This window comes from Haemorhous mexicanus, chromosome 9, assembly GCF_027477595.1.
Source record: "Haemorhous mexicanus isolate bHaeMex1 chromosome 9, bHaeMex1.pri, whole genome shotgun sequence".
Classification (NCBI taxonomy): domain Eukaryota; kingdom Metazoa; phylum Chordata; class Aves; order Passeriformes; family Fringillidae; genus Haemorhous; species Haemorhous mexicanus.
Genome location: NC_082349.1, coordinates 24,034,456 through 24,062,327, shown reverse-complemented (window position 1 = coordinate 24,062,327; position 27,872 = coordinate 24,034,456). Strand labels below are relative to the sequence as shown.

General features: G+C 42.0%; 1 protein-coding gene across 1 annotated transcript in view; it reads right to left on the bottom strand.

Annotated features, from left to right (window-relative positions):
* Nucleotides 1-27,872, bottom strand: part of RGL1 (ral guanine nucleotide dissociation stimulator like 1) — a 53,153-nt gene that overhangs the window by 14,615 nt on the left and 10,666 nt on the right. The window contains exons 3-5 of the mRNA XM_059854532.1: nt 18,122-18,330; nt 12,716-12,793; nt 2,899-3,083 (exon numbers count right to left, since the gene is read on the bottom strand). Of these exons, the coding sequence (XP_059710515.1) occupies nt 2,899-3,083; nt 12,716-12,793; nt 18,122-18,330 (472 nt within the window). The remainder of the gene's footprint in view (nt 1-2,898; nt 3,084-12,715; nt 12,794-18,121; nt 18,331-27,872) is intronic.

Sequence of the window (27,872 nt, the reverse complement as noted above, 5' to 3'; positions counted from 1 at the left end):
AAAAGAAACAGAGAGAACAAATCTTAGCAGAGAAGTGGCTTGACCCATTTGCTAAGTATTCTTCTGAAAGAAAAAGCATCACCACCACCCCAACAAAAATTCCTTACTGATATTCTATAGTTTTGTTAATCTATTTTTCAGCAATTATAATCTGAAAAAAAAAATCAAACTACAAAGACATGAGGCTGAAGTTATACCACCAAAATACTCCATTAGGAATGCTCTTCAATCCAGAAATAAAAGAAGATACCAGATTTCCTGGCACCCTTTGTGGTTACATGGGCTGTACTGAAGAGACTTTATTCCAGCAGCCTTCACCTTTTCTCTCAGGGAATTTTTCCCAGGAAATGGAATACAGTGAGCACCTACAATATTCTGCTGAATGGTTCCTCTAAATCTGCACTGGGCAGCAGAGAGGAGGTGAGAGAGCAGAACTGTCCTCACTGAGGGACCTGAGCCAGCGCAGAAAGGAAAGGGTTCCACAGCTGCTGCCTTGTCACCTTTTGGCTCCCAGAATTGGGAACCAAAAATTCAAACACCAAGAAATATGCCCTTGTTTCCCATGGTAGAGGGGAAGAAACAGAAAGTGCCTGAAAATAAATCCTAATTCCTTTTACTGTAAGGCAACAGTAACTCCATAGGGAGGGAGAAAAAAATAGAGACTTGTTGAAGACTAACAACCAAAGTACTGAGTTTACTACTGGTGAGATTTCATTTACAAAAACAAAGAGTGTTATGCAAGACTTCATACCCAGTTAAAGCAGAGCATGAAAGCAACAACAGCAGATAATGTGATAGAGAATCATTGTTTTTCAAAATACTTCATTGTTCCTTCCTCCAGTAATTAACAGAACACAATCACCAATGTAAATTGCTACAGTTTTGATGTAACAAGTTATGTCTACAAGCTGATTTCCATCTGTACATTTGAATTGCACAATTTATTGGCAGAGCTCAGTGGGGTAAATGGAGACCTCTGTTCTAGGCTACTTTTCCATGGCTGTTTTGTAACAATTTGTATAATTAAATGGACTGGACTGCTACAAGAATCTCACTCCTTTTGGCTTTGTAAAACCTCCTTTTCCTTTTGGCTCTTGAAATTCAACTGAAAATCCTCACCACTGAGCTGCAGCCCTACCCAAAACCTCACAGCATGCTTAAAACGGGGTCCCGCTGCACAGTGTAAATTTTCCTTTCCTTTTTCATCCCTCTTTTTCTTCTTCATAGACGTGTAAGCAGTCTTTTCCCTGCTCTCCAACAAGCTGGAATCCCCTTGAATTCAAGTATCTCATCATCTTAGGACCCCTCTGATCCACTCAGCCCTCTCAAAGTGTGACTGCCTCTTGAGTGCACTGAGAGCAAGCACGTGCCCCTCCTGACCCTGCAACCTCTGCCTCTCCTTGTTTTGCTTGCTCAACCTGCAAGAATTGAGGCCAGAAGCAGCTTTTATCTTCCTGTCTGGTACTGCAATCTAATCTACTGGCATGGCTGGGGGCAGCACAGAACAGAGGTTTGATTACCCAAATCAAGCTGTACGATTAGAGCCCAAATTTCAAAATTCAGAACCCAGCAGGAATGCTTTGGGACAGTAATTATCAACAAAGACTGCAGAAAATGTATCAGGAATTTTGAAAGAAAATGTACAAAGATGGAGCTCTGATGAAAGTAAGGCAAACCTGAAACTCTTTTGCAAATCCCACAGCTTAATTTCATTGCCCTCCTCTTATTTTACTCTAGTAAGCAGCCTCTATTCTGCCAGAATTTAGAAAATGTTATCATTCCTATTGGCCCACCTATGACTCAAAAATAATGTTTTCAGCTGTCAGTTGAGGAAACAAATACAGAAGCAGGGCTGCTGGGTACTTCTGTTGACTCTGAAGAAGAGATGAACCCAAAAAGAGTTCTCATGAGTTTTCTTTGCTTGAGCTGGGGGAACCCAACCCAGGAAACGTCAGCACGAGCAACATCTGAGCCATCCTCTCCCTCACCTGTGCTCAGTAAGGGCCTGGGCTCTCAGCATTCCTCCTTTTCCTGTTCCTGACTGAGTTATTTTGGCATTTCACAGTATTATGCATTGACATGGTATTTCTGGAGCATCCGGCAGACGGGACTTTTATGGGATGAAAGTGGAGTTTTTTTTCTGGCATTTCCTTTATCGTTTATGGCGTGAATTATTCCCTCTCACCCCTCTACCAAAGCTGGAAGTTGATTCCAGTTCTCATTCACACCCTATGTGAGCTCTCTCCGCTCCCCAGCTCTGGCACAGGAAGTTTTCTGACCAGGATACAGGAATGTGTCAGGTTTGTGTCACTACAGTTCACTATTGTTCCAGCAGACTGTGACCCCCAGTAACGTAAGATTTTCCTCTGTCCTTGGATACCAGCAGCCAGCCACTCCAATAGGAAAAAACACCCACAGGCACTTCCTTAGACAAGATGGTAACTAGGAAGAAAAGCTGCAGGACAAAGCTTGTGACTCAAGCTGTATTTTGTCACAGCTCTGTACTCTGTTTTCGTTTGTTTGGGTTTTTTTGGGGGGTAGGTTAAGTGAGAAGCCCACCTAGAGAACAGCTGTGTGTTTTAACTCAGTGACAAAGTGGGAAGTGTGCTGACAATTAACCAGTTGGCTGCTGCAGCAATCTCAAAGCTTTGGCTAAATATTTGAGAAGTGCTGAATTTCCCAAGCCACCCCAGGATGAACAAAGGCACCTCACGCTGTAACACTATTTCATCCCTCACACAGAGGTTGGGTTTCCTTTTAAAAAACAAGACAAAGGTCATTAGTGAGCCTCACAATATTATTGATAAGCATGAGAGGTGGTGAAATGTACTGCACATAAATCCCTGGGGCATCTTACAGTCTGGGAGGACAGAAAGAGAGAAGGGAATGGTAACTCACCAACAGCTTCTAGTTCTTGATTCTGAAACTGCTTCAAGAGGTTCTGCACCCTACTCTCCATGTCAGAATTGGGCATATTGTTCTTCAGATAATCCAGCAACTTCAGCAAACACTGGTAGTCAGGGGGCTCCCTGAAATCCTCCGAGCACTGATCGAGCCAGGCCCGTAAGACTGATGCTATTTCACTGCAAGGAAACAGAGAGAACACCCTGTTTGCATCCAGATGGAGCTGAGTGTACCTGCACCCAGCAGAACAAGCACATGAGACATTCACAGCCCACCTGAAGTATCTGTGCTGAGCTGTACCACAGCCATGTTTAACAACAACCAGACAGCACACACACCATCAACAGCATAACAGAATTTCTTCATTCCGTCTTGGGCCACTGGGATAAGCTCAGTGCTTGCTCCATAACCACTCCCTGGGATGTGGGAAAATAGCAGAGAGGAAACAAGGTATTCATGGCTCCTTCCCAGTGGAAATGCTAAATCAAAAGCTTCCTCTGGGGCCTTTCACCAGCTGCAGAGTCTGGGGATCATACTGGAGCTGCATAGCCTTACACACCATGTTCCTCCTTATCTACAGCCTTGGTACAAAGCCTGCCTGCTCATGAAATTGTGGCTCTCATGGAGGAAAAGGAGAAAATCCCAAACCTAACCCCCACAGGCACACACAGTGCAGTGGGATTGCTTCATCTGGGAGGATAAAACCCTCGCTGCAGCACAAGCCTGCCCGTGCCAGAGGCAGCCTGGGAGTGCCCAGAGAGCTGAGCCTAGGAGACACAGTGGTCCTGCTAATCTCAGTGACTGAAAATGTATCAGCAGGGTCTTGATTTCATCTTCAGCACAAACCAAGGAGGAGCTGTCAAATTACAGCAGACAAAAAGGGCATCCCACTCATGCTGGCAGAGCAGGGAAAGGATGTTTAAGGAGCTGAAGCACCACTGGATCTTGCTCAGGGAAGTATCCCAGACTTTGTTAGCACATGCAGCTAAAAGAACACCAACCCATGGACAATCCCTCTGCAGACTGAGGGGGATGAGGGGAAAGCAGAGCTGATGACTCAGTGTGGTTTCCATCCTGCCTGAAGCGGGGAGGCAGGGGGAAGTGATGTGTTTGTTTGCTTTTCCTGATTTATGTAGGTGTTCATCCACACCCATCTATTAGATTGGTACTTAGATACTGCAAAATATGTTTGTGGGAATGCCCTTAGATCCTACATTCGCAGGGATTTATTTTCTTACAAAATCCTGTTGAGATGATGATAAGACAATTTAAGCTATGGTTTTCCAGACATAATTTGCAATGTTGTTGACAATTTTCAATTCAGTGTAGCAAAAATAGAAAATTACTAAAAAAAAAAACAACAACACTTTTCTTAAAACTTTAAGCTCCTTATTTCTGAATAAAAGGCACAATAAACACCTAAACATCCTGAGAAAAAGGCCCTGAACTTTCCATGTCTCCAAACCTTTTCTATATCTCAAGTGTCTTCCAGCACAGGAAACTCTCCACTGGAGCTGTGTACAAATACTGACACATTCCTGCTGCAAGCTGGGAAACCATAGCAGTCTCTGGTTAACTCAGCTGCTCAGCAGCATCCAAAATAAACCAATAGTTAAGAAACAGTAAAGAGAGTTTCTCCTACTCTCTGTGTCTCATCTGAATTGTGAAGGTTTTCCTCAAAACTCAATTAACTTTTAATACCAGACAGATTTCATACAACTTGCATCCAATTTAAGTCTGTTTTTCTTTCCCTTCTTGTTCTGGTAATGTGGCAACTTTGACTTTTCAGTTAAAGTATTTGAAAATCTGTTGGTAACATTCTTTGGTTAGGCTTGCTGACAGGAAAAATGCTGGAATTACTATTTCAGAGCTATGAAAAGTATTTACAATCTAAAATTAACATGCAAACACGTTCTGGATTTCAGGTTTCATTGCAAACTGTGGCACAGCCAGCAGTGCCAGACCAGCTCCACAGCCCAAGGCCAGGAAACACCACAACAGGTAGATGCTCCCAGTGATGCTCCCAGACTCTGCCACCACCCTCCCAATTTCAGTTGTCCTCACTAGCCTCACACACACCCAGAATGCTGCCACAGAGCACCAACAGTCACAAACACCACTGTCCTATGCCCACAGCATCTTCCTCTCATTCTCCCCCCAGGCAGGGAACACTGTGCCTCACTCCATGCCCAGATAGTGCATTTCCTCCTCCGTGCTCCTTTTCCCCACCCACATCACAAACCATCACCCGCCCCAGTCCCAAAACCAGAAGCCAGGCTAGGTATTCTATTCCTACAACCATTGGCCAATTCAGCCATGATTTGGAAGGAGGAACCTCTCCCCAGGGCAAGTTTTTGTACTAATATTGTTCACACTCCCTACACTAAGCTCAGTTTCCAGAGGCTTGGTTGATGGCCACTTTCTTAAGCTGAACAATAAACAGAGTTTAAGACAGATACAGTCTCCCAGAGAAGGGTGAAGAGTTCACAGCTGTTACAGACACTGAATTTGCCAGCAAAATCATTTCAGTCAAGAGGGGAAAGAAATATGAAAGAGAGAAGAGGTACACTGTGCCCTAGTGATCTCCTGCTGCCCAGCTGTTCTACTGGAGTGCCAGGGAATAATGCAGCTTTCCAAAAATGGGCTGGACACTTGCCCAAATCTTGCAGTAGCTTTATATTTGCTGTCCTTGCAAAGAAACTCTCCATACTTGACAGACTCAGATAGGAACAAGGGCCTTCCAAGAGCTCAGACAGGAAAGAAACACTACTGACTACATTTTTCATGGGTTGATTATGAGCTATAAATTCTTCCTTTCCTGCCTATACAAAAAAAAAAACCCTCAATGCTTAACTTCTGTGCTGCTGGCCACAGACTCCAGGCTCTGCTAAGCAATGCTTTCAAGTCTCACACCTATCAGAAAGTCTTCTAATTTCCACACTAGCTTTGATTGTAGCCCATCTCTGAAGGTTTCAGTCTCCAAAACCTATCCAGGTAGGTGGAGAAGTGTATCTGAGCCTGTTGTTCACAGACTGGGACCAAGAACTCACCCACCCTCCTCTGCTCATGAGCTGCAGAAGGTCACAGGGCTGTGGAAGCTCCAGGTCCAACAGCTCTGTCAGTTCAGCAGGGCACAGGAGAGGTGGGAATTCTCCAGGGCTTTGTCTCTACTAGGAAGACAACTCTATCAGTCCTGACAGGAATTAAAGACAGCTTTTCACAGAATCACAGAATTAACTAGGTTGGAAATATCTTTGAAATCATCTAGTCCAACCTATGACACCTCCTCATCAACTAAACCATGGCACTGAATGCCACATCCAGTCTTTTTTAAACACCACCAGGGACAGTGACTCCACCACCTCCCTGGGCAGACAATTCCAGAGCCCAAAGAATTTTTTCCTAATGCCTAACGTGAACTTCCCTTGGCATAACTTAAGTCTGTGTTCTCTGGTTCTGCCAGTGGTTACCTGGGAGAAGGTAACCCCACCTGGCTCCAGCCACCTTTCAGGAGGTTGTAGAGAGTGATAAGGTCACCCCTGAGCCTCCTTTTCTCCAGGCTGAACACCCCAGCTCCCTCAGGGGTTCCTCACAGGGTTTGTGTCCCCAGCCCCTCACCAGCCTCGTTGCCTCCTCTGGATGTGTTTGAGCCTCTCAATGTCCTTCCCAACCTGAGGGCCCAGAACTGGACACAGCACTCCAGGTGTGACCTCACCAGTGCTGAGTGCAGGGGAAAGATGATGTCCCTGCTCCTGCTGGCCACGCCATTCCTGATCCAGGCCAGGTCCATTGGCCTTCTTGGCCACCAAGGCACTCTGCTGGCTCATGTCCAGTTGTACCCCCAGGTCCCTTTCTGCCTGGGCACTGTCCAGCCCCTCTGTCCCCAGCCTGTAGTGCTGCAGGGGCTTCTTGTGGCCCAAGTGCAGGACCTGGCATTTGGACTTGTTAAACCTCAATTTCTGACCAAAAAGGCAAAAGCAGTGTTTTCTTCCTACCTCAATTATTTCTAAAGAATGAGAAGGGAATCTTAACACTTAAGTAGAATAAGGGGAACCCCAGTTACAAAAAGAAGTTAAATTATTATTTTCTTATGAAATCCCCTAAGAATGTGCACAAAAGTAGCTATAATTTGCCAAATGCATACTTAAGCCCATTGAGAAAATACTCATTACAGATAGCTATTCCCTTTCCTCCACTGCCCAGGCACTAACTCTCAGGCTTGCTCACACAGACTAAATTAAGTCACCCATATTTTCTCAGTTTTGCTTGTTAAATCAGGGGTAAAATATAAGCAAACCACAAGAAAAGGCTGCCCCAAGGGTGGCTTCTCACACCCAGTTTGTTTATAAATACCATCCTGATGACCTCCAGCAAATTATCTCTGTCTGATTTGGAAAAACCTTTTTCAATAACATATGGGAGACTTTTGCTAGGACACACATGAAGCTGCTAAGGGAAGAGCTCTGCTTGCAGTTCTTTGTTTTAATTGAGATACCAATCATTCTTTTTCTTTCTAATTATTCTTTTCTGCTTGGTTCTGGTTGTTTTTATAACTCTCCCACTGCCCTGTGTTTGACTCTGCTTCTCATGTAACCACACTGGTTTCTGATGTTGTTTGAGCTTAATTTGCTTTACTGGAATGAATAATTGTTGCTTTCCCAAATGCATCTTAACTGCTCTCCACCATGGACTTCCCAGGCATCAGAAGCTTCCAGTCAATTTTCTTCCATTTGTCTCACATTCCTTTGGTCTCTGTTGTGCTGGAGTACAATGTTTCAGGACATTTTACTTCTGCAGTGCTGTAACTGTGCACACTGATTTCCAGTGGGGCTGTTTGGTTCAGAAGGAACCAAAAAACACAGGGTTTTGGTCAGGAAGAGCTGAATGCACAAAAAGCCATGGGAGAATATTTGCTTGTCACTATGAAAAACTCCAAATGCTGTGGTACTACATTGAAGGCTTTGGGTAGTTTTTATTTTAATGCAGAAGAGGAGAGGTGAACATGCAAGACATGCCATGTGGTCACTGAAAAATTCCTTAATTTTCTTTATTTGCACTATTTCCCTCAAATACTGTGGAATGAAACAAGGTTTCAGTTTAGCTTCAAGGTGCTTTGTGGTTTTCAATTGTGCCAAATTCCAAGTTTTAATAAATAAATTCCACATTTTGATAATAAAGTGGATGCAAGCATGACATTCAAGACAAGCAAAAAAGCCCCAAGTATTTTCATTCACTTCTGTGGCCTGTCATCCATCTGAGGAAAAGCACCACCAATGGACTCCATAACAGCAAACCAAAGCCAGTAACAGAAAGAAACCACAGCCTTGTAGTTCAAGAGGAGGCTTGAAAGGACTTTTTGCTGTTACTCAAATATTCAAAAGCCATGGGAGTACTAATGTTAGACCTCTGGAAAGCAAACAAACAAATAATCATGGCCCAAGTCCACAGACCAACATGGCAGCATGTCTGCCTCTCAAAAAACCTTTCCTGCAGGTATTCCCAGGTTTGTCCTCCTGTATTTTGAGTAAGGTCTCCAAGAAACTAGATACAGTTGACCTTAAACTAGGCTTCCCCAAATGCAAACACCACAGGCAAGCCTGGACTGCCCGCCTGGATAGCTTTTAGTGTGTCTGGACAGGAATGAATCCCTTCTGGGAACTGCACTGACACAAAACTTTTAAACTGGTGTCATCCAGCTCAGCACCCTGATGTACTGCCTCAGCTCCCCAGGTGTCACAGGCTTATCACAGCAAGGGATTCCAGTGCCATGGCCTGGCTTGGGTCCCTCACACTACCCAGAGACATCCCAGGATCCTGCAGAGCCACTGAATCCCAGCAGGTACAAGCAGCTACAATATTTTAGATTGGGAAGGCTTTAGATTCTTTTCTCAGTTCCAGTCCTCAGCCTGGTCTTCAGCGTCAGCCTTCGGGGAAAGCAGTGTCTGCTCTTTTAACACATCACCTCTTTAAATTCATGGAACCTGTGCTTTGGGAGCACCTATCTACCAAAAGTGGGCTAATTGCCCAGAAACCAAAATCCCAGAAACCAAAATTAACATTTCACTAGAGGAGGAGGATGGCACAAGCTGTTCCACAGATCACCCTGCACAAAAATCCCAACCTTTTAATAACGCTAACTGAGGAACTGGTCTGCTCCAAAGAGAGATCAGGGGATGGGGTTATCACCAAAAGCATTATTTCCATCTCCTGGGCAGCACCCTTGACCATTTGGGGACACACTGCATCAGTTGCTTGGCTTGCTGAGCCCTTCCCAGAATACATAAAGGTGCTGAAGATCTCGAGGAGGTGATTATCCCCCTCACTTTTTCCACGACTCTGCCTGATAAGATGCAAAGAGCCTTCACATCAGACATGAGTAAGAGAAAGAACTACTTTTTGCTTTACTTTCTTTCTTCATTTGCTTTTCTGGGGTGACATGTACCAAACAACACATGTAAACTACACAACCTCATTTAAGAGGCAAGAACACAACTGAATTATCACAGAAATTTTAATTATCCCTCTTAAAATCTCAATGCAATTCATCATGCTGATAATTTGTGTTTAATGTACATATAATTTTATTCTGAATTTTCACACACCTTGGTGTGTTACACATTTTTTTGAATGTGAACAGAAGTCCTAAGCTAAAAACGATGCAGAGAACACAGAAGACTCCAAAGACAACAACAACATACAACAAGAAGGAAAGTCTGTCACCCCTTGACACAAAAACATGCAGCATGAGACACAGAACAAGGCAATCTTCTTGATATGATAACATGAAGAACAAAAAAAAAATTACTTATAGGAGGTAGAAGGTCCAACAAGCTACTCCTTTCAACTCTTTTATCAGACAATTAGAGACACAGCATCGCACTTCTGGAAACACAGGCTGAAGTCCATCTAATTCAGATGTTTAGGTGGAATAGATGACCTTTTCTAGACTTTATTCTTCTGTTACTTGTAATCATGAACTGTCTGACTGAAAGCAGTGAGAAGTGTGCAAAGCAAGCCACTGAACATGAAAAGCTAAGGTGGGTCCTGATAGGGAATGAAAAAGGCAGGTTGTTTGAAGCTTACAAAATTTTTGATGGTTTTGATGAGTTTACTCACAACTGTAAGATCCAAGGCATTTTGAAAAGTATGGTACCTTTGTTTAAACCACATATTGGTTAGATCCCTGCTGAAAAAAACAATTTTTGGACCACTCCAGCAGACCAAGAAATGGTAGCAATGATGTTCAAGTGAAGAGGAGAAAATCCCCTTGGCAGAAGGGGTCCTAGGAAGACATGTTTCTGAACACAGCTGAAGCCATCTTGGGTCAGTAACAACCACACATCACTGCAGGATCTGGGAATGGAAGGACAGGCTTAAAGCTTCCACAAGTCCCTCTAACAAGGCTGTGCCACAAATGTGCTCAAGCCCTACTTTAGGATCTGCAGGTTCTGAACAGTGAAGCAGGTACATAAACACTGTGTGGAATATTCACATAATTTTTAAAAACATGCATCGTATCCATCAGGCATTCCCCTCAAAATACACCACAGCTCTATACTACAAGTGCAAAAAGTACAGAGAATTTCAATGCAGAAGAAGGCAGTAACCTGTGGGCTTGCAGTGCACCACAGAGAACAATGTTCCTTCCACACATACCCTCAGTTTTTGCTGTTCCTCCTTCTTTCAGGCTCCATGAGGTACTTAAGGAGTCATAAACTCTCCTCTTTGTTGTTCTTAACTTCTGCAGCATTTTTTTGTGTCAAACCAGTGGAAATGCTTTAAATTGCATCCCACTTCTAATGGCCCAACTGGCTTTTTAAAGCCTCCAAGCTGCCACAACAGGAGTCTGATGAATGCAGAAGGTCTCTGGCTACAGACCACAGGCTTCCCCATGAGATATTTTTCCTCTGAGAAATAGAGAGTTAATGGCAAGAAATAGCAAGGCTCGACTGCTGATTCCTCCTATTTCTCCAAGTCATATAAAACCGAGAGCACAATTATATCATGTTTCTGTTCTATGAGAAAAGAGGGCAAATGCAATTATATTGGAATTATCCCAGACAAGAGAAAACCTGAACGACCAGAAGTACACGTTTCACAACAGGACTACAAAGCCAAATGCCTTCCAGATACCACTAATTGTTCCTAAGAGACAAGTAGCCAGAGCAACTGAAAGCAATGGAAATTTTTAAGGCAAGAAAGTGAATTCATATTTATATGGGATCAGTTTAAACATGCACATATACCTGACAAATAACTGTCTGACTTCATTGTTCAAACTTTTTATAGACATGAATTTGAGTAAAGATATCAAATTGACACAGAAAAGGTATCTTATGAAGGCCAAAGGATCAAAATCAGCTGTTCTGAACTACATTGATGAAAATCTGTCAGGAAATTCATCAGAAGTTGAGCTACCACAGGAACAGGACCACAGGCTTTATCCATTTTTCTGTCCCTGGCTGTGCAAAGGTGTTATGTGCCAAGAGGGAAGAAAGCACAGATGCAGCAGGAAGCAACTGATAAGGCTGGTAAACTGTATGTATGCCAGGAGGAAAATACTTCCACTAAAAACAAACAAAGAAACAAACAAACCAAAACAAACACTCTCCTACTAAATGTTATTTGCTTGCACACTCACCTGCAGGTTTAACTAAAAACTGATGCATTTTACCCAAAGCCCAAGTGACAGAGGTAATATCAAGATTAACTTTTACCCCTTTTCTCTCCATCTCACCATCAAAGTCCTTTGGGTCCACAAAAAGGCAGCTGGGGGATTAATCCCACCATGGTTTATACTGGTGAAATTAATTCCTCACCCTCAGTATAAATCCTTCAGCTACTCTGCAGGAAGGGTACAGCTTTAGCTCATGTTTTCTGACTGAGATCAGGGAATGTCAAATGGTTTGCCCAAAGTTAGAAGAGACCCTAGAGCTCAGTCTGGATGGAAGTGTGGGAACCACTGGCTGACTGTTACTGCTTCTACCCATGACATAATGCTGCCTCCTTGGTGCCTCTAACCAAGTTTTAACTACCAGCTGTTGTTTGAGGAGTTCTCATGGCAAAATGGGAGCAAAGCATTTTACCAATCAAGAGAGACTGAGGGTTGAGCTCCTATGTCAAGTCCCACGGGGCAAGAGGAACAGAAAACCAGTAATGCTGACAAGAATCAAGCATCTTCATTCTGTAATCAAATATAACCATGCATGCCACAGTGCATGCAAACCACAGATGTCAAAGTACAAATGCTGATGACCTAAGGCACATTTTACACCCAATGTCTAAAGATAAAACCCTAGGAGGATAGCCAAACCACCTTTTTCTCATTTAAACTGCAGTTCAAAACAGCTTTGCTATTTCTTTTGCAAATGAGGATGACCTCAGAATTTAAATTTCACTCTAAAAGCAGCACTGTAAATCACAGGGCACTAACAGAAAAGACCCATGCACACACGTTGCCTGAGTCACCCTCAGCTTTGCTCTGCAGGCATTGCTGCAATGACAAAAAAATCACTCATAAGCAATAACCACTTACTGCCACAGATAAGGCAGAGAAACAAACACTCCTTTTTTGTTTAATCAGCAAAATGTTGGCCTAGATGTGTTCATCTCATGTTTAATTCCAAAAGATGCCTGGATTGTATTATTGGATATGTTACAAGACAATTGGCACTTGGCCTTTCCACAAGCTTGTTTAAGCATGCAAACAGTGCTGTGGATTTTCAACAGAAACAACAGCTCTGCTGCTTGCATCCTCCTCTAAGACCAAACCCTCTCTGGGCCTTGCTCTACACTGCAAATCCATACTTACGCCCTGAGTACCATCTCAGATTCCAAGGAATTCAGGTTTGCCACTTCTCCTTGGTTTGAGGTCTCCAGGTTTCCAAACCTGAAAAAGGAGATGGATGTTTAGAAGAAACTCTAGTGAATAAAAGCAAAATCCCAAATTGCATCATTCATATACAATTACCATAAACAACTACAAAGTGCTTCCAGCTCAAACTATAAGGAATCTTAACAGGTGTGCAGAATTAAGGACCTTGAAGATTACCTCATTTAGGAGGGAAAAAATCCTAAAGAAACAGCCAGTATCTTCCAACCTAATTTGTTAATTGATATGAAGCAGCCTGCACATAGGAGGAATCAACCAAAACAGTGTCTTTGCTCACAGCTCCAAGACCCTTCTGCCTGTTTTCACTCCATCCTTTCCCAGGGCAATATTCCAGTGTGCAAAGAGACTGTGACACAACCACCTTCTCCAATACAGCTTCTGTGTCTCTAGCACCTGCCATTCCTAACAGCTCCAAGTGTTATCTCAAGGTTTCCTAGGTGGCAAGTGCTCCCTTTGTGCCCAAACTCCTGATATCAGTAAGAAAAGGCCACAATGCTGTGAAAACACCACTAGCAAAGAGGGAACCATGGGGACAACTCCAACAGTGCCAAAGGGAAAACTCTTACCTACAAGGCACAGCCCTGTGCCTTGCAGGCAGGATCATCCACTTCATTTTCAGGGGGAGTGCCCATTGTTTCAGATATACAGCTCCATAACCATCCAGGAAGAATCCCATGGCTCCCTACAGGCAGGTTTAATGAAGGTGAACGATTACTCACTGTCCAGAATAAGACAAGCTGATTTTATCCATTTAAGTTTACACATCTCAATTAAACTGAAGAGTTAAAACAAGTGCATCCTTATGTACTTGTGCTACAACAACCTGGTAACATCAGACAGAGAAAACACAGTGAGCTGTATCCTGAAGGTTCGTGTCAGAACTGTCACAAACTCATCCAAAAACATTTCAATGGATGGAAGTGGTGGTAGTTTTATGCTCCCCTCAATTATTGGTCTAAGACTTTCTATATAAGAATCACAGACCTGTTGTTAAAGGGAGAGGATTTCACTCTCCACTGCCATCTACTCTATAAAATGCCTAGAACACATCTTAGCCAGTAGATAAAAGACACTTTTCCCCTGCCAGGGATATTTTTTTTAAATAAAAATTAGATTTTTATATTCAGTTTTCAAAACTTGCAGTTAACTTTTTGAGGAAAACTTATTGAGGTGAGTCCCAATGTCATTGTCCTACTATTGAGTGAAATATTAAATATGTTTTTGCAGAACATCAGGCACCTGTGTTTAAATCCCACTACAGAGTGAGTTTTACAGGAGAAATCCTTAAGTCGGCAATAAAGAGCAGGCAGTTTTCTGCGCAAAACTGGAGAAGGATACAACACTTCCTCATGTTGCCAGATGTAAATCTCTGCCTATCTCTCATCTCTCCGTGAACAACAGGTCATTAAATACGGGTTTGGAGGAGTTAACAACACAAATGATGTGAAGAACAGCCTTTCTGCAGCCTTCCAGCACTCTGTTCTCACCAGCTCCCAGACAAAGAGCCTTTCACTGCCCAGCCTTGTAGGAATGCTTTGCATACAAAAAGAGACACAAGAAACAAAAGGATCCTGTAGCTCACAGAACCTTTCAGCCTTGCTTGGCATTTGGGAAGTTACAAACGGCACTCAAAGGGACTGACTAAGCAAATGAGACCAGAATGTAATGGGTAATACTGAATGTTTAAATATTGGAAAACAGAGTGGAAAATGCATCCCTGCATCTCTGTTAAGACAAAGGGAGGAAAATACTCTGAATAACTCAGAAATAATGAGGAAAGGTAGTCTGCAACAGCCCCAAACAAAACTCTAAATAAGCTTGTAAGCATCGAAACAATCAATTTGGAAGGCCAGATCCTCAGGAAAAATAAGGTGGTTTGAATCCTACACACATGGAGTCATGGAAGTGAAATTGAAATAACTTCTCTAGCTGAGTAGACAAGCCACCTGATATAAAGGAAAAAGAGATTAAATAATAGATGCTGCAGCAGCAGCAGTGAGTCAAACACCACAAAGCTGCTGTCCCAAAATGTGTGGCTCTGCTACTGCAGGACCCACTCCTTTGACATCCCCCCTCTGCCTCCTGTCCTCTCCATTCACCCCGCAGCAGACCCTCCTCCTGCAAAAGGAATGAATGGGAAACATAAATCTAACTCGTTCTTCACTGTCATTCCCCAGCTCCAGCTCTCCCACCAAACAGTCTCAATCCCTCCTCTGCAAACTGCTCCAGACAGGGACTAGTTGCTACTCTCTCTGTGCCTGTGCCAAGCACAGCTCCACTTTTGAGGAACACAGTTATCAGGGCAAAGTACATTATGGAAGAGAGGAACCTGGCCTCCTTCTAACCTCATGTGGATAGCTAACCACCTCCGGCTTCCATCACACTTTGGAATACCTGCCTAGGAATACCAAAGGTACCACACTGTATCCCCACATCCAGGGCCAGGAGGAGCTGCTCTCCTTCCCTCCAGGAACTTCCAGGGAAGTCTTACACATCAAAATGTTACCAGGATCTTTTTAACTCTCCCTGCCCCCCTCGTACCAAAGAACTAGAAAATATCAGAATGTACAGTGTTAAAAGCTTGGCAGATTTCCAAAGCTGCCTGCTGCACTTGGATGCCAAACTCCCATGAATGCTAAAGGGATGTGGACGTTCAATTACTCCTAAATAGCTTTGGAAACACAAGTCATCCCACTCACTTCTCAACATACCAATCTATGCTCAAGATTTTGTCTGATAGTTTGATTTGACAGACTTCTAATCTATCTTAAAAGAAAACCTTTATAGGCTAAATTTGGCTGAAAAAATTAATAGGGCTTCTGTCTCAAATTTAATCAAAAGCAAAAGGGTAATGTGAAGTCCTGGAGGAAAGAAAATTTAAAAATGCAACAACCACATTTCTGAAACTGTTTCTAAAACTAAAGTTTCTCTTAAGAACAGCATCAGCTTTTTCACTTGCTTTCCTGACTCAGAGAAGAGCAGCTCACCTGCCTTTGGACACCATAAATGCTTCCTGCCCCAAATTCAGTCAGCACTGCACTGCTTCGACAGGATACTCTGCAGGCAGCATCAAATGAGAAGCAGGTTTCCCCACACTCTTAGGGTACAGGCTGTGCACACTTCCCAGGATGTTTTCCCAAGAGTCCCAGGACTTTTTGTGTAAGCTGGGTTTGTGAAGTCTAACATATTCACCAGACAATTCTGCATCCACAGCAAATCCAGCAGAAACTGAATGCACTGGGCTTGAGGGTGATCCAAATACATTGTGGAGGAGGTTTTTCAGTGAGTATGTCCCTACAAAATAAAATATTCTGCAAATGATGTGGATGCTGTTCCCTCCTCCTCTCTCCCAAGGAGCTGTTCACCTGTAAAAAGCTGGAAGGGCCTTTTTTGATCTGGTCACATCACTGTTTTCCCCTGGACCAAACAACAAGAGCTCGGCACTTCCAATTGTTCCCTTACTCCACAACCCTGCTCTATCCCCAGGAATAAGAGACAGGGCTCAAGCTCTTCAGATGAAACTAAAACTGACAACAAATGCCAAAACTGTGCTGCCTTTGGATTTTTTTTTTTAAGAGATTGCCTCTTTCATTATTATTTCACTGGCACACAAAACAAAATACAAATTATGCACTGACACCCACCTTTAGTCTCTGATTATTAACAAGTATCATGAAAAACATTGTTGCAAAAATGCAGGCTCTGGGCTACTTATTCTCAGCTAATCTAGAGATGAAAACCAAGCTGGTTAAAATCAATTACCATCCATCTTTTTTTTCAATTTTTTTCTTTATAACATCTGCTTTTCTTCACAAGTCCATATTCCTCAGCTACGTGTATATCATTCTAACTTTTACAGCTTAAATTTAATATGTATTTTCTCCCAAGCCATACAATTCTAGACTATCCATGATACACAAACAGCCAAGAGAAACATCCATGCATTCTTAAGCACTACGGTCCTATGACTTGTGAGAAGGGAAGGAAGTGTAACCTCCTAGGATTTCCTCTGGATCCTCTCATGTATTAAAAAAGGCTGGGAATGATGCTGACAAGACCAGGCAGCCCATTCCTCTGAAGGGGAAACTGTAACTTGCTCAGAGAGGTACACAAGCCAGCAAGATCAAAAACGGGCTCAGAAAAGAGAGTTCTCTTCTATGGAGACAGCTCTCTTGGGCTTTCCTGCCCTCTCCAGACATTTCCACCTCTTTAAATCAGTGTGAGAGCAGGAAGTCAGGGCCAGCTTCCTTAGAGCCTCAATGTTTTTATATTCTTGTACGTATCCACTGTCTTTTTTTATCATTTCTCACATTCTGAACCAGAATTGGGATGGACTGAGAGATAAAGCACAGAACAGTTACTTGGTTAACTGTAACCAAGTCTGCAATCCAGGATGGCTGCTCTTTTCTCAGCTGACTGCTTACCTGATTGTCAGGTTATTATTATTATCTTTACTAACTAAGCCACACAGCTTTCCTACAAAGCAGCCAGGACTATCATTTCCAGATAGAAAAGAAAAGCACACATAATTTATCAATGCCTTGTTCCTTATCTACCTAGTGGGAAATAGCACAAAATTAAACCCTAGGAGTTCTTATGCTCCTTCTCTGTTCTAATTACTTCATGCCAGAGCAACCATTTCTGTGAATCACAGATTTTGAAAGTGCAACAAATATGACACCCCCAAAATAAGAGCACCCCTGACCCAGCCATGTCTCAGTTAGAATTTAGGGTGAGAAACTAATGCTGTGTGTCCCAAGCATTTATGCAGACACAGCTGCCATGATTTAACAGTCTGACCATAAAAGCTATTCTTACAACATTTAGAAGTTCTTGGGCTGTCTGCAGAAATTTATGGCTGCATATTCCTGTGATGTAATAGAATAGGAGAGCAAATTCTTTCTTGTGTTTCTACAATCCCTGCTCCGAATCAGCAGCCCCCAAAAAGGAGAGATAGGTCTAAAAATACTGGTATCCAACAAAATTTTGGAATCTATTCTAGGTATGACTTTGCAGTCCATGCATTCTGTTGGTTTTTTGGAGGAAACTTGAATTAATTTTGCTGTGTTAGTCCAGCTGGGTTCTTTAGCAGCCAGACATGGCACACTTTCCTTACCTATGCTTTGATGAATGTTGGAATGTGAGCAGCAATGCATTTATAGGGTGGACCTTTATGCTGAAATTCTGGACTATGAAGTATTCTTGACAACAGGTCATTAAATCCATGCCCACAAAAAGCAAGGGAAGAAGTTCCTGACAGCTTTCCCCTGTTCTGTAAAGGATGGGTCCATTTCCACTGGAAATTTCCACAGCAGTGGCTCTTACCTGTCCAGAAGAAGCTCCAGCACTGCCCTGGGAGAAGCAAAGGCCCTGTATGTTGCAAGGAAGATGCTGATGTAGGAAAAATCTGCATCTCCAAAAGCTGTGAGAAGGTTCTCCACCAGTTTCTCCAAAGTTCCAGCTTTTATAGCCCTGATCTTGGATGTTTCATACTGTCTAACAGTGTGCTCTGGGGGTAACTGGTCTCCTTCACCCTACAAAAGGAAACAAAAAGCACAAAAATGAGGCAGGATCCCTGACACAGATTAAATCCTATCTTTGCACAGGAATTGGCCATCACCAGTTACTAAATGATTTTGCTGATTTTTGGTGCTCTCCAAGCACCAAATGCTGTATCAAATAATGGGAGCTTTTAAGTAATGTTATTTTAAAACTTTTCTCTGACATGCTCAAAAATACATTTTACAGTGTGACCACTATCAAGTTACATGATTCCACCATATATTATCTAAAAGTCAATCCATTATCCCACAAAGAGTCATATTACTGAAGGGAATAAAAGTGATCATTCAGTGTTTCATTTAACTTCTGAATAAACATGAAAACTGACCATAACTTAAGCACTGGCACTTGTGATTCCCTTGCTGAAAATACCAACTTTGGGGTGTCACACAGGACCCAATGTCAGAACACATTTGGTGAAAAACATTTCAAGATAGTTTTTCAAGGAGGGTGTCAAACTCATCTTGCAAATAAGGCACCCTAACATTCCAATTTTCTCTTAGAGATTCCACTTGGCACAATATTTGTCCATAAATCTAGGGTTTGGGATTGTGTGTGGGTTTGTTTTTTAAACAGCATTTGTTTTAAATTCTTACAGCCTGCTTGGAGTCTGAAAGAGCATTTCCTTAAATTACATGATTATTTAGAGGGCAGTTCAGAAAAGTATTTTCGTGGCTATACTTTGTAAAGTATGTGGGATAAAAAAAGGGATTATAAATAAAAAATGTCCAATATTTACTCAAACACCTTGACAGTGAGAGCACAAAGAAAGCATGTTAATGACAGCCACTACCAACCCTCTCTCGGGATACTGACAAAACACAAAGGAAAAAAATCATCTATTAATAAGATAATTTCAAGAGATACCCCACCCACTTCCTATTTACATCACTACCCTCCACTGCTTTGGAATTGTTTCTAATAGACATCCTTTTCAGTTTTAAACAATATAGATGTCTTTAACATCATTCTGAAATTCTGTCGCTCATATTATTTACAAAGCTCTGCTATCTCATTTCCCAGCTTCATGAGATCCAACAAACCCTTGCTGCAACATTGAAATACAACACTACTGCCTGTATTAAAAAAACACAAAACAAAACAAAAAAAAACCCAAAACAACAAAAAAAAAAAAACAAAACAGACTAGACAGTGAAATAATTTTGCTACCTTTTGTTCCATGGCTCTTTAAAAGGTGTATAACTTGCAATGTGTCTGACATAAAGATGCACCTGAAAATATGTGAATTATAAAAATGAACTATAAGTGTATCTGGAATTATGTATGACACTGTCATTACAGAAAAATTATTAACAGAATATGTTGTCACCACTATGTAACTCTCTTACATTCAAATTTTCCTTAAGCAAAACTTGGTTGCATAAAAAAAATTGCAATTTTCTGGCTAACTCTTCATCTTACAATTGTGATACACTTCTGAAAATAACTAGTTACACAATACAACCACTTTCAGACAGGGAAGAAAGTCTGCACCACTCTATTTAACTCTTAATTTTTGATCCAGCATGCTGTCCCACTCACAGTGTAATGGTTTACAGGCATATTTACTCAGGGCACATAAAACCCTCTCATCTTCCCATGTTAGTATACTCAAAACAAGGGCAGAATCTGCTTCTAAGACAGATACACGCACAAAATTTTCCATTAATTGCAACACTGCAACTTCCCCAAGACATCATGTTGGGAGAATGCTAAAAAGAAACAAAACCCCAAAAAAAATCCCACCAAAGCTAAACAAAACCAACCCAGCTTCTGAAAAATCTAGAACTTTGTCAGCAAAACATCAGACTGTTAGAAATCATTGTGAGAGTTCTGGGATTGCTTGTATTTGTATTATTTCAGTAATTCTGCCTGTAAGTTTAAAAGGAAAAGGGACTTGGCAGACAAGCTCAATAACAGGCTTTGAGAACAAGACCTTGTGGGCTGAGTTTCATGCTAACAGGAAACTGCTCAGTCTGGATTTAATCAAGAGGGCATCTCTTCCCTGACACAACCAGGCTACCCAAAGGCAAAGGAGTTTTCATGTTTGCTTTAGAGCTCTCTGCTCAGAGCAATCCTCTACTCACTGCCATGAAAAAATGCTCCTAAAGCTCTTTGCAATTTCTAACAGGGGTGCATGGTGACCACAGTTAGTGGTACCAACAAATGACACCAGTTTTGCACTGTTTTGTGCACCCAAAGAACAAAAAAAGCTCCCCAGCTCCTCTTTGTCTCCTTCAGCACCATGTCCAGTGGTTAACACAGACCTCAACATTTCAGAGCTCCGGTAACATTTTCTTGGTCCTCTAAAACAAACAGATATGGCATTTTATAATCTGATTTATGTCTTTTAAAATCTCCTCTTGATTTTTCAAGCAACAGATTGTAACCTTGATAATCTTCAAGTGTAAGTGATGAGCAATTAGCTTCATACAAGACAGACAGCACCTTTCAAAAGCAAATGTAGAAAGACTGAATGGAGGTATATACTTGCAAATCCTTCTTTTCTGAGGCTGTGTGTGTACTGATGGAGTATAACTCCAACAGCTTGACTAACCCTTGGCAATGCTGTACCTTCAGAGGGGCCCAGTGTCTTTAAGATGATCATCTTACAGCTCTACAGCACTAAACATTACCTACATACACAGCTCTTGCTGAAACAGGAGAGCTCTGTGCACACCAAAACACATCCAGGCTGAAAAGCTTCCTCCAAACATTACCTGTTAAGCTCCAGTGGGAATATAAACTAACTATAAACACCACCAGTGCCTAAACAAATGCTACAGCCTAGCAAGAGGGATTAGAGACTTAAGATAAAAAAGAAAGTTAAAACTCTGATTAGTACAGAACCAGGCTGCTACCCAAACAGACAAACAGAACTGCAGTCATTGTCTTAGAAATATCACTGGAAAGAATTGCTTTCACCCAAAAAACCCCACTGCTCTGCACAGGTTTTTTCCAATGCAAATATTATCTGTTGAGATTCTGAAGTGAGAATCATGGAATGGAATCAATCTAATTGTTTTTCATTACGCAGACTGGAAAAAATACTAAAACAACTGGGATGAACAATAAGAAAAAGAGGTCGCAAATATTCTTCAGGGCCAGCCATCTGAAACATTACCACTCCACTACAGATTTGTTTTATCAGAAATTCTGCAGTTTTTTTCAGAAGCATCTAACTAGCACTTGAAATGCATTTTTACCAATTTTGACAGATTCTTAAATGCTTTTCACTTTCCTTGAAACTTACAGCCTTTCCAGATGGAGAGTTTTCCACTCTGTTTTTATTAACTTACTGGACAGACACACTAAGCTGGAATAAAAGTGCCTGAAGTGCAGTAACTTGTACATCAACTCAAAATAAAGCACTCTAATCAAGATTCCCACTCTTTGTCTAAATATGAGTCTGTTTTAACCTCCTCAAAGTAGAAATTAGATGCTCTTTGTGATTTGAACCTTTTTTTTTTCACATTGCTTCCTTACACACAGGTTCACCAACACATCTTTAATGTCTACACTCATCCTTGGGGGAAATAAAAAAAAGGGGAAAAAAATCAAATCATGGAATTTGAAAAGCTGAATTATGGTACTCAAAAAGCTCCAAAAATATAAGCATCAGTCCAAGAGAAGAAAAACCTCAAATATCCTTCATTTAGCGTGCAGACACACATCACTAAAGAAAACAGCAAGACAGATGGACAGAAGTCGTTTAGCTGTCTTAGTCAAGTATTTTGGTACAGAACAACTGCAAAGGCATTAACAACTTTGGTGACAAAGCGTTTCCTTCCAACAGAGACCTCGATGGAGTTTTTAACCGAGTGGAGGAAGCGGGATCGCGCCGCGGCTGCCGGACGGACGGACAGACAGACCGACCCACAGCAGCTGACATCCATCTGCACCGACTCCCAGCACCATCGCATGACCGCCGAACAAAAAACCCCTCTGAGAAGCGGCGATTTTGCCCAAACAATGCCACCCAGCAGCGCCTGGGCTAATCTTATCTAACAGAGTCACAAGTGTTGCGAGTGGTTCGGGCCAGGCCGTTCCCATCCCGGCCGCCGCCCGCCCTCAGCGCTGAGGGCCCGGCACGGCCGGAGCCCCGCGGGTCCCAGCGCTGCCCAGCTCCGAGCACAGAAAACAGCCTGCAGGGGGAAAATTGCAAATGTGGAGCATAATTTCCAGCCTAGAAAACCTCTGTGCCCACCTGCCAGCACAGAAAACCATCTGCAGGGGGAAAACTGTGAACTTGGAGCAGAATTTCCAGCCTAGAAAACGTCTGCGCCCAGCTGCCAGCACAGAAAACAGTCTGCAGGGGGAAAATTGCAAATGTGGAGCAGAATTTCTAGCCTAGTAAAGTGTTGTGCCCAGCTGCCAGCACAGAAAACAGTGTGCAGGGGGAAAATTGTAAATTTGGAGCAGAATTTCCAGCCTAGAAAACCTGTGCCCAGCTACCATCAGGAAGAAGAGACTACATGGGGCAAAACTGCAAACGTGGAGCAGAATTTCCAGCCTAGAAAACCTCTATGCCCACCTGCCAGCACAGAAAACAGTCTGCAGGGGGAAAAAATTGCAAAATTGGAGCAGAATTTCCAGCCTAGGAAAGCATGGCTGGAAGTGCAAGGCTTGGGTGGCCAGCAGCGGATGTCCTGCAGACAAAGGCAGATGCTTTTATCCTACAGTGCACTTGGAAATGAAATGAAATAAAATTATGCCAGAACTCTCCACAGAACTCTCTCCACTTCAATAACTCTCATTTCCTCGTTTTGGATAAAAAACAAACAAACAACAACAAAACCAAACCAAACAAAAACCAAACAAACAAACACAAACCAAACAAAAGAAAAAAGAAACATCAAAACACCCACGCAAAACCAGAATTCTGCATACTGACTGCACCAAACTCAGAAGCCAAAATAAGTTTATGAACTCTTTCCTAAACTCCAAAAAGGAGGGGTATTCCTGGATTCCCAGTGCTCCGCCCTTTTCCTTTCCTTTCTTGCCACATAAATACCCGTTCTTGGCAGCGACCCAGAGCTTCCAGGACCAATTAATTCCATGATCATGACACAAAAGGCATTCTTGTTTTCTCCTCCGAGCTCACAGCCTGGCTGCTATCTGTCTGAAGTGCTGGCAAACAGTCACAAAAGCTGCGGGGCAGATTTAGAGGGGAAAAAGGGAAAAAGCCTCTTACACAAATGCTGCTGTGTTTGAACCTTTCACTCGGACACCTTGCAGTTACTTTAAGACTCTCTGGGGAAAATAAGAAACAAGAAATAAACTCCATGGTGCTGGGCTGTGCATTCTCACACCTAAAACGATGCTAATTTTGACTCATTTGGATATCAGTGAATTTTTTGGGAGCAGCTCTACATGAATCAAAGCAAAAGTAAAGAAGTCTTATTCGCAAATCACCTCTCCCTGCATGCATCTAAAGGAGTTTTAGCAAGTGCATTACTAAACTGAATCTTCAAAGAGGTCTAGGTAAAAATGGCTTTGTGCAGGTCTCACAAGTGTTGGAGCTTATCCAGCCCTGGGAACATAGAAATTCTGAATTTACCCACTCAGAAGCACCTGTGCAGCAAGGAATGTAGATATTACTCACTAAGAACCAACTGGTCCAGGAGGTTCAGTGTGCAGCATACAAGGTTTTTAAATAAAGAAAAAATCACCTGGACAGCTCCAGATCTCCATCTCTATCTTGTACAATTTAGGCATTTACCTTCTCACCACTTCCTACTTTCAAAAAGCTCCCTCTCTTCCTGCCTCTCACCTCTCTTGCTAGAAAGACTTTTACCAAAACCAATACAAGGCCTCTCACCCTCTTCTCTCATCTGACTTGGTGTCATCATGGAGTTAACTGAACCTGAATCATCAGATTATTGATGTTTCTTTTTTGTTTGTCATGTTTCACAGATCTGCAGTTCACCACAACCCTGCTCCCTCTCAGGCATGCCAGGGATGTATTATTTTCATAACTTGTATTATGAAATATTCCTTGTGGTGGTTTTGATTGGACACTGAAGCTTAGCAAGTTCCTAATTTGAAACTGAAAAGCAAGGAAAAGAAACCAGTAAGTCAGGTAAGACTCTTAGTCATGTGCATCTTACATTGTTGGAGGTATATCTGTCATCAAATGACATTTACTACAAACACTCTTGTAGTCCAGTAAATAAATGTGTCCCACACTAAGTATCTTCCCAAAGCCCTTCTGTATTAGAAAATTATTTGTAAAACTCAGTATCTTCCTCTCTTCAGAGCCTAGACACACCAAAATGTCCAATCTCCAAACCAAGCAGTAAATAAATATTCAAAATAATAAACAGCTAAGTGAACAGAGCACCAGGATGAAGGCAAGGAAATTAGTGTCCATTTTGGCAGTACAATCAGCGCATTTTCTAAAATATTTTGACTTTTGGAGCCAAAGGAAGTGTTACACAGTGTCTCCATGAGAGAAGAGCTCTACAAAGTCACCTGGGACTTGCGTAAAGCAAGCAGTGATTAATTGTGAAAAGTACTAACAGCTTTTCCAGGTATGGATTACAGAAGGTCCTTAAGGAGGTAAAGGCAGCTGGGGCAGCTCCCCTTTGCCCCAGAAACAGTAATTACTGCTTCTGTTCTCAGTCTTTATCTTAACTCCTCTTCCTCTTTCCCCACACTCTCACAGCTTCCAGTCTGCCCCGGAAATCTGGAGGTGCCAAAGCACCCAGGAACCTTTACTGGGAACCATAAGGGAGAAGAGGTGCTGAGCAAAGAAAACTAGTATAAAAGGTGGCAGACAGATCAAACTTTTCATTTGAGTCTGAAACAGCTTCTTGTGATTCTGATTACAGATTACAGGGATAGGTACAGTGCACCTGCCATCTGACAAATACTGACAGGTTCAGTCTCACAGCACAGCAAATTCCAGTTTTATATACAATATTTCTAAGCTGCCTTGACATTAAAAATGACAACTCTATGCCTACCCTAAGAAACGCCAGAGAAAAGCTATTATTTAAATGTTTGTGAAACAGTCGTCAGCAAAGCCCTCTGCCTTGTTTCTTTCATGAAAAATGCTGAAATACGCTGTCATTTTTTAATAAATACCAAGTGTAGCAAAAAGAGGCGATGATTGATATTACCACTAACTCAGACAGATTTCATATGGTATCATGATTTTTGACTATCAACAGAATACTTGTCCTGTAACAAGTCACACTATTTTTTATCTGCTTCCAGAAATGTAATTTAAATTAATTGTGGAGCTCATCATCACTTTCTGCTCAGTCAGTAGAAACAAAGAAGGCCCTGTATGAGGCAGCAGGCAACAGTGCTAAATTCAAAATGGATTTAAGGATGCCACAAATAATAATTCTGTTGCATAATAGTAGCACAAATGCATATTACATAACCCAAAATGCTTTTATTCATCCTAATTGTATTGTTGGCTTTCCTTTCATACTGTAAAGCTTGCTCAAGCAGTACACAGAAATTAAATTTATACCGAGTCAGGAAATCAGTGTAAACTGCCACTGTATCCAGTGTAAACAACAAGGCAAGAGTGATAAATTACTAATAGTATGAAAAGCTGGAAATTAAACATGTAGGTGAGGAGGGGAGATGACATGCCTTCTGACAGAGGAGAAAATACTTAGCAGAAGACTGATTCATATTTTTAAATAAACTGAACAATGTATTTTTGTGGAACAACAAGTACCCAAGAAATGCTGTTACATGTCTCATAATAACTACTTATTATTATTAATGTGAGCAATCCCTAATGCCAAATTTTTCAAAGCTTTTAAGAAGAAATGGGTTAGCAGTCAGTAACCACCGTTTTGACCATAGCATGGAAACATACCTAAACTATGTTATAAACTTCATTTCCATGGCTGTGCTTTTTACTACCCTTTGTTTTGAAACCAAGAGGCCTCTTCAGGGTGGGGTCTGAGTAGAAAAAGCAGTAATAGGAAGCTAATGTTTCCTAATATTAAGTGTTACCAGCTTGAATATTTATTTACATGCTGAAAGAGTCCAAAAATATTAACTCAATCATTAGTCCAGCCAAACTGCATTTTTCCTATATTATCTAGGTATCACAAGGGATGAAGCATGGTATCTCCTGGTGTTCCTCTCCTGCACACACACCCCCCTACAGAGCCAGGGAATGACTGTGTTTGGCCACACGTGTGTCTGCAAGCCATGGCTACATCCTTGTCCCAGCTGTACAGGTACTTTATGAGAAATTCTGCATTTCACAGGACCAACAGAGACTGTGACAACTGAACTACCACACACCTACACAAATGAGTGCATCCTCCTAACTGCAGCACCAATGGGGAACCCTCCTCTTCTGCCCCAGCACAAGCAGTGTGAGCTGGCCCTGACCCCTCTGCAGATATTTGTGTTTTGGTTTAAGAATGCTGTGTTGCACTTGGACTGAGATCCTTAGGCAATGGACATAAATCAAAACACATAATTATGTGGAAGTATTGAGTCAGAATGCAAAGTAAATATAGCTTGCAAGTAAGGGGGGGAAAGAAAAAATGCCAGATAATTCAGAAGTTGTCCACATTGGTTTGATTTTTCTTCTTTTTTGAGGGGGTTGTTGTTTAACTACCCACCAGGAGTTAATAGCATACCTCTGCTCTTCCCTGTCCTGTTCTCCCTGACCACCTGATGTTTTCCTGAACAAAGTGCCTGTTTTTGCAGGAAGAATGCAAGCCTCATGCTTTAAGTAAGTGTGCAAGAGTTCATTCACATTTTCTCTGCTCCAGAGAGCCAGGAGCCTGGAGCACAGCCAGAATCAATCCGAAGCACTCCATGGAAGGAATGCAAAGGCCTAAGATCTGCCTTCCAAGTGAAACACGTTGTTGTTACTCATGGGGCATTTCCAACAGCAGCACAATGGGCTGCCATCTCCAAACCAAAGACACCACCCCTGCCCTAAAGGGTTTCTACTCTAAGAAACACAAAATGCATCAGAAGTACAGCCAGAGATTACTACAAACCAAGCAACAAAAGCAGAGGAATATCTTCATAATAATTTTCTTGCTGAATTTGCATGGAATATTAAAGCCAGGTTTCAAATGCACCTCAGGAGCATTTAGTTAATTAATTTATTTTGCACTGAAGACAACAGCTAATCCAGATGAGTGCACTGACTTGTTTGCATCCCAACACATCTCTGAAATGCTGTGAACCTCATCTGACAAGTTCTATCCACAGCAATCCTCTAAACAACTGAAGGACGTTCTGCGCTCAATTCGAGTCAAAACAAAAACTACATTTACTCAACACACGCAAGCTTGTGTGGGGCATGAACTACATTTAGGAAGGAATAAAACCCTAGGTAGCTCTAACATGATGGTCTATTTCTGCTTTAGGATTTATAGATACTAACAGAGAGCCACTGGGATCTGGCAGTCTAATGAGATCTACCACATGTCTCCAGTTTGAAGCCCAAGGGCTATCTCAAAGCATTCAGTCATTCCATATTGTTCAGTCCTTCTGAGATCTTTCAATGGAAAAT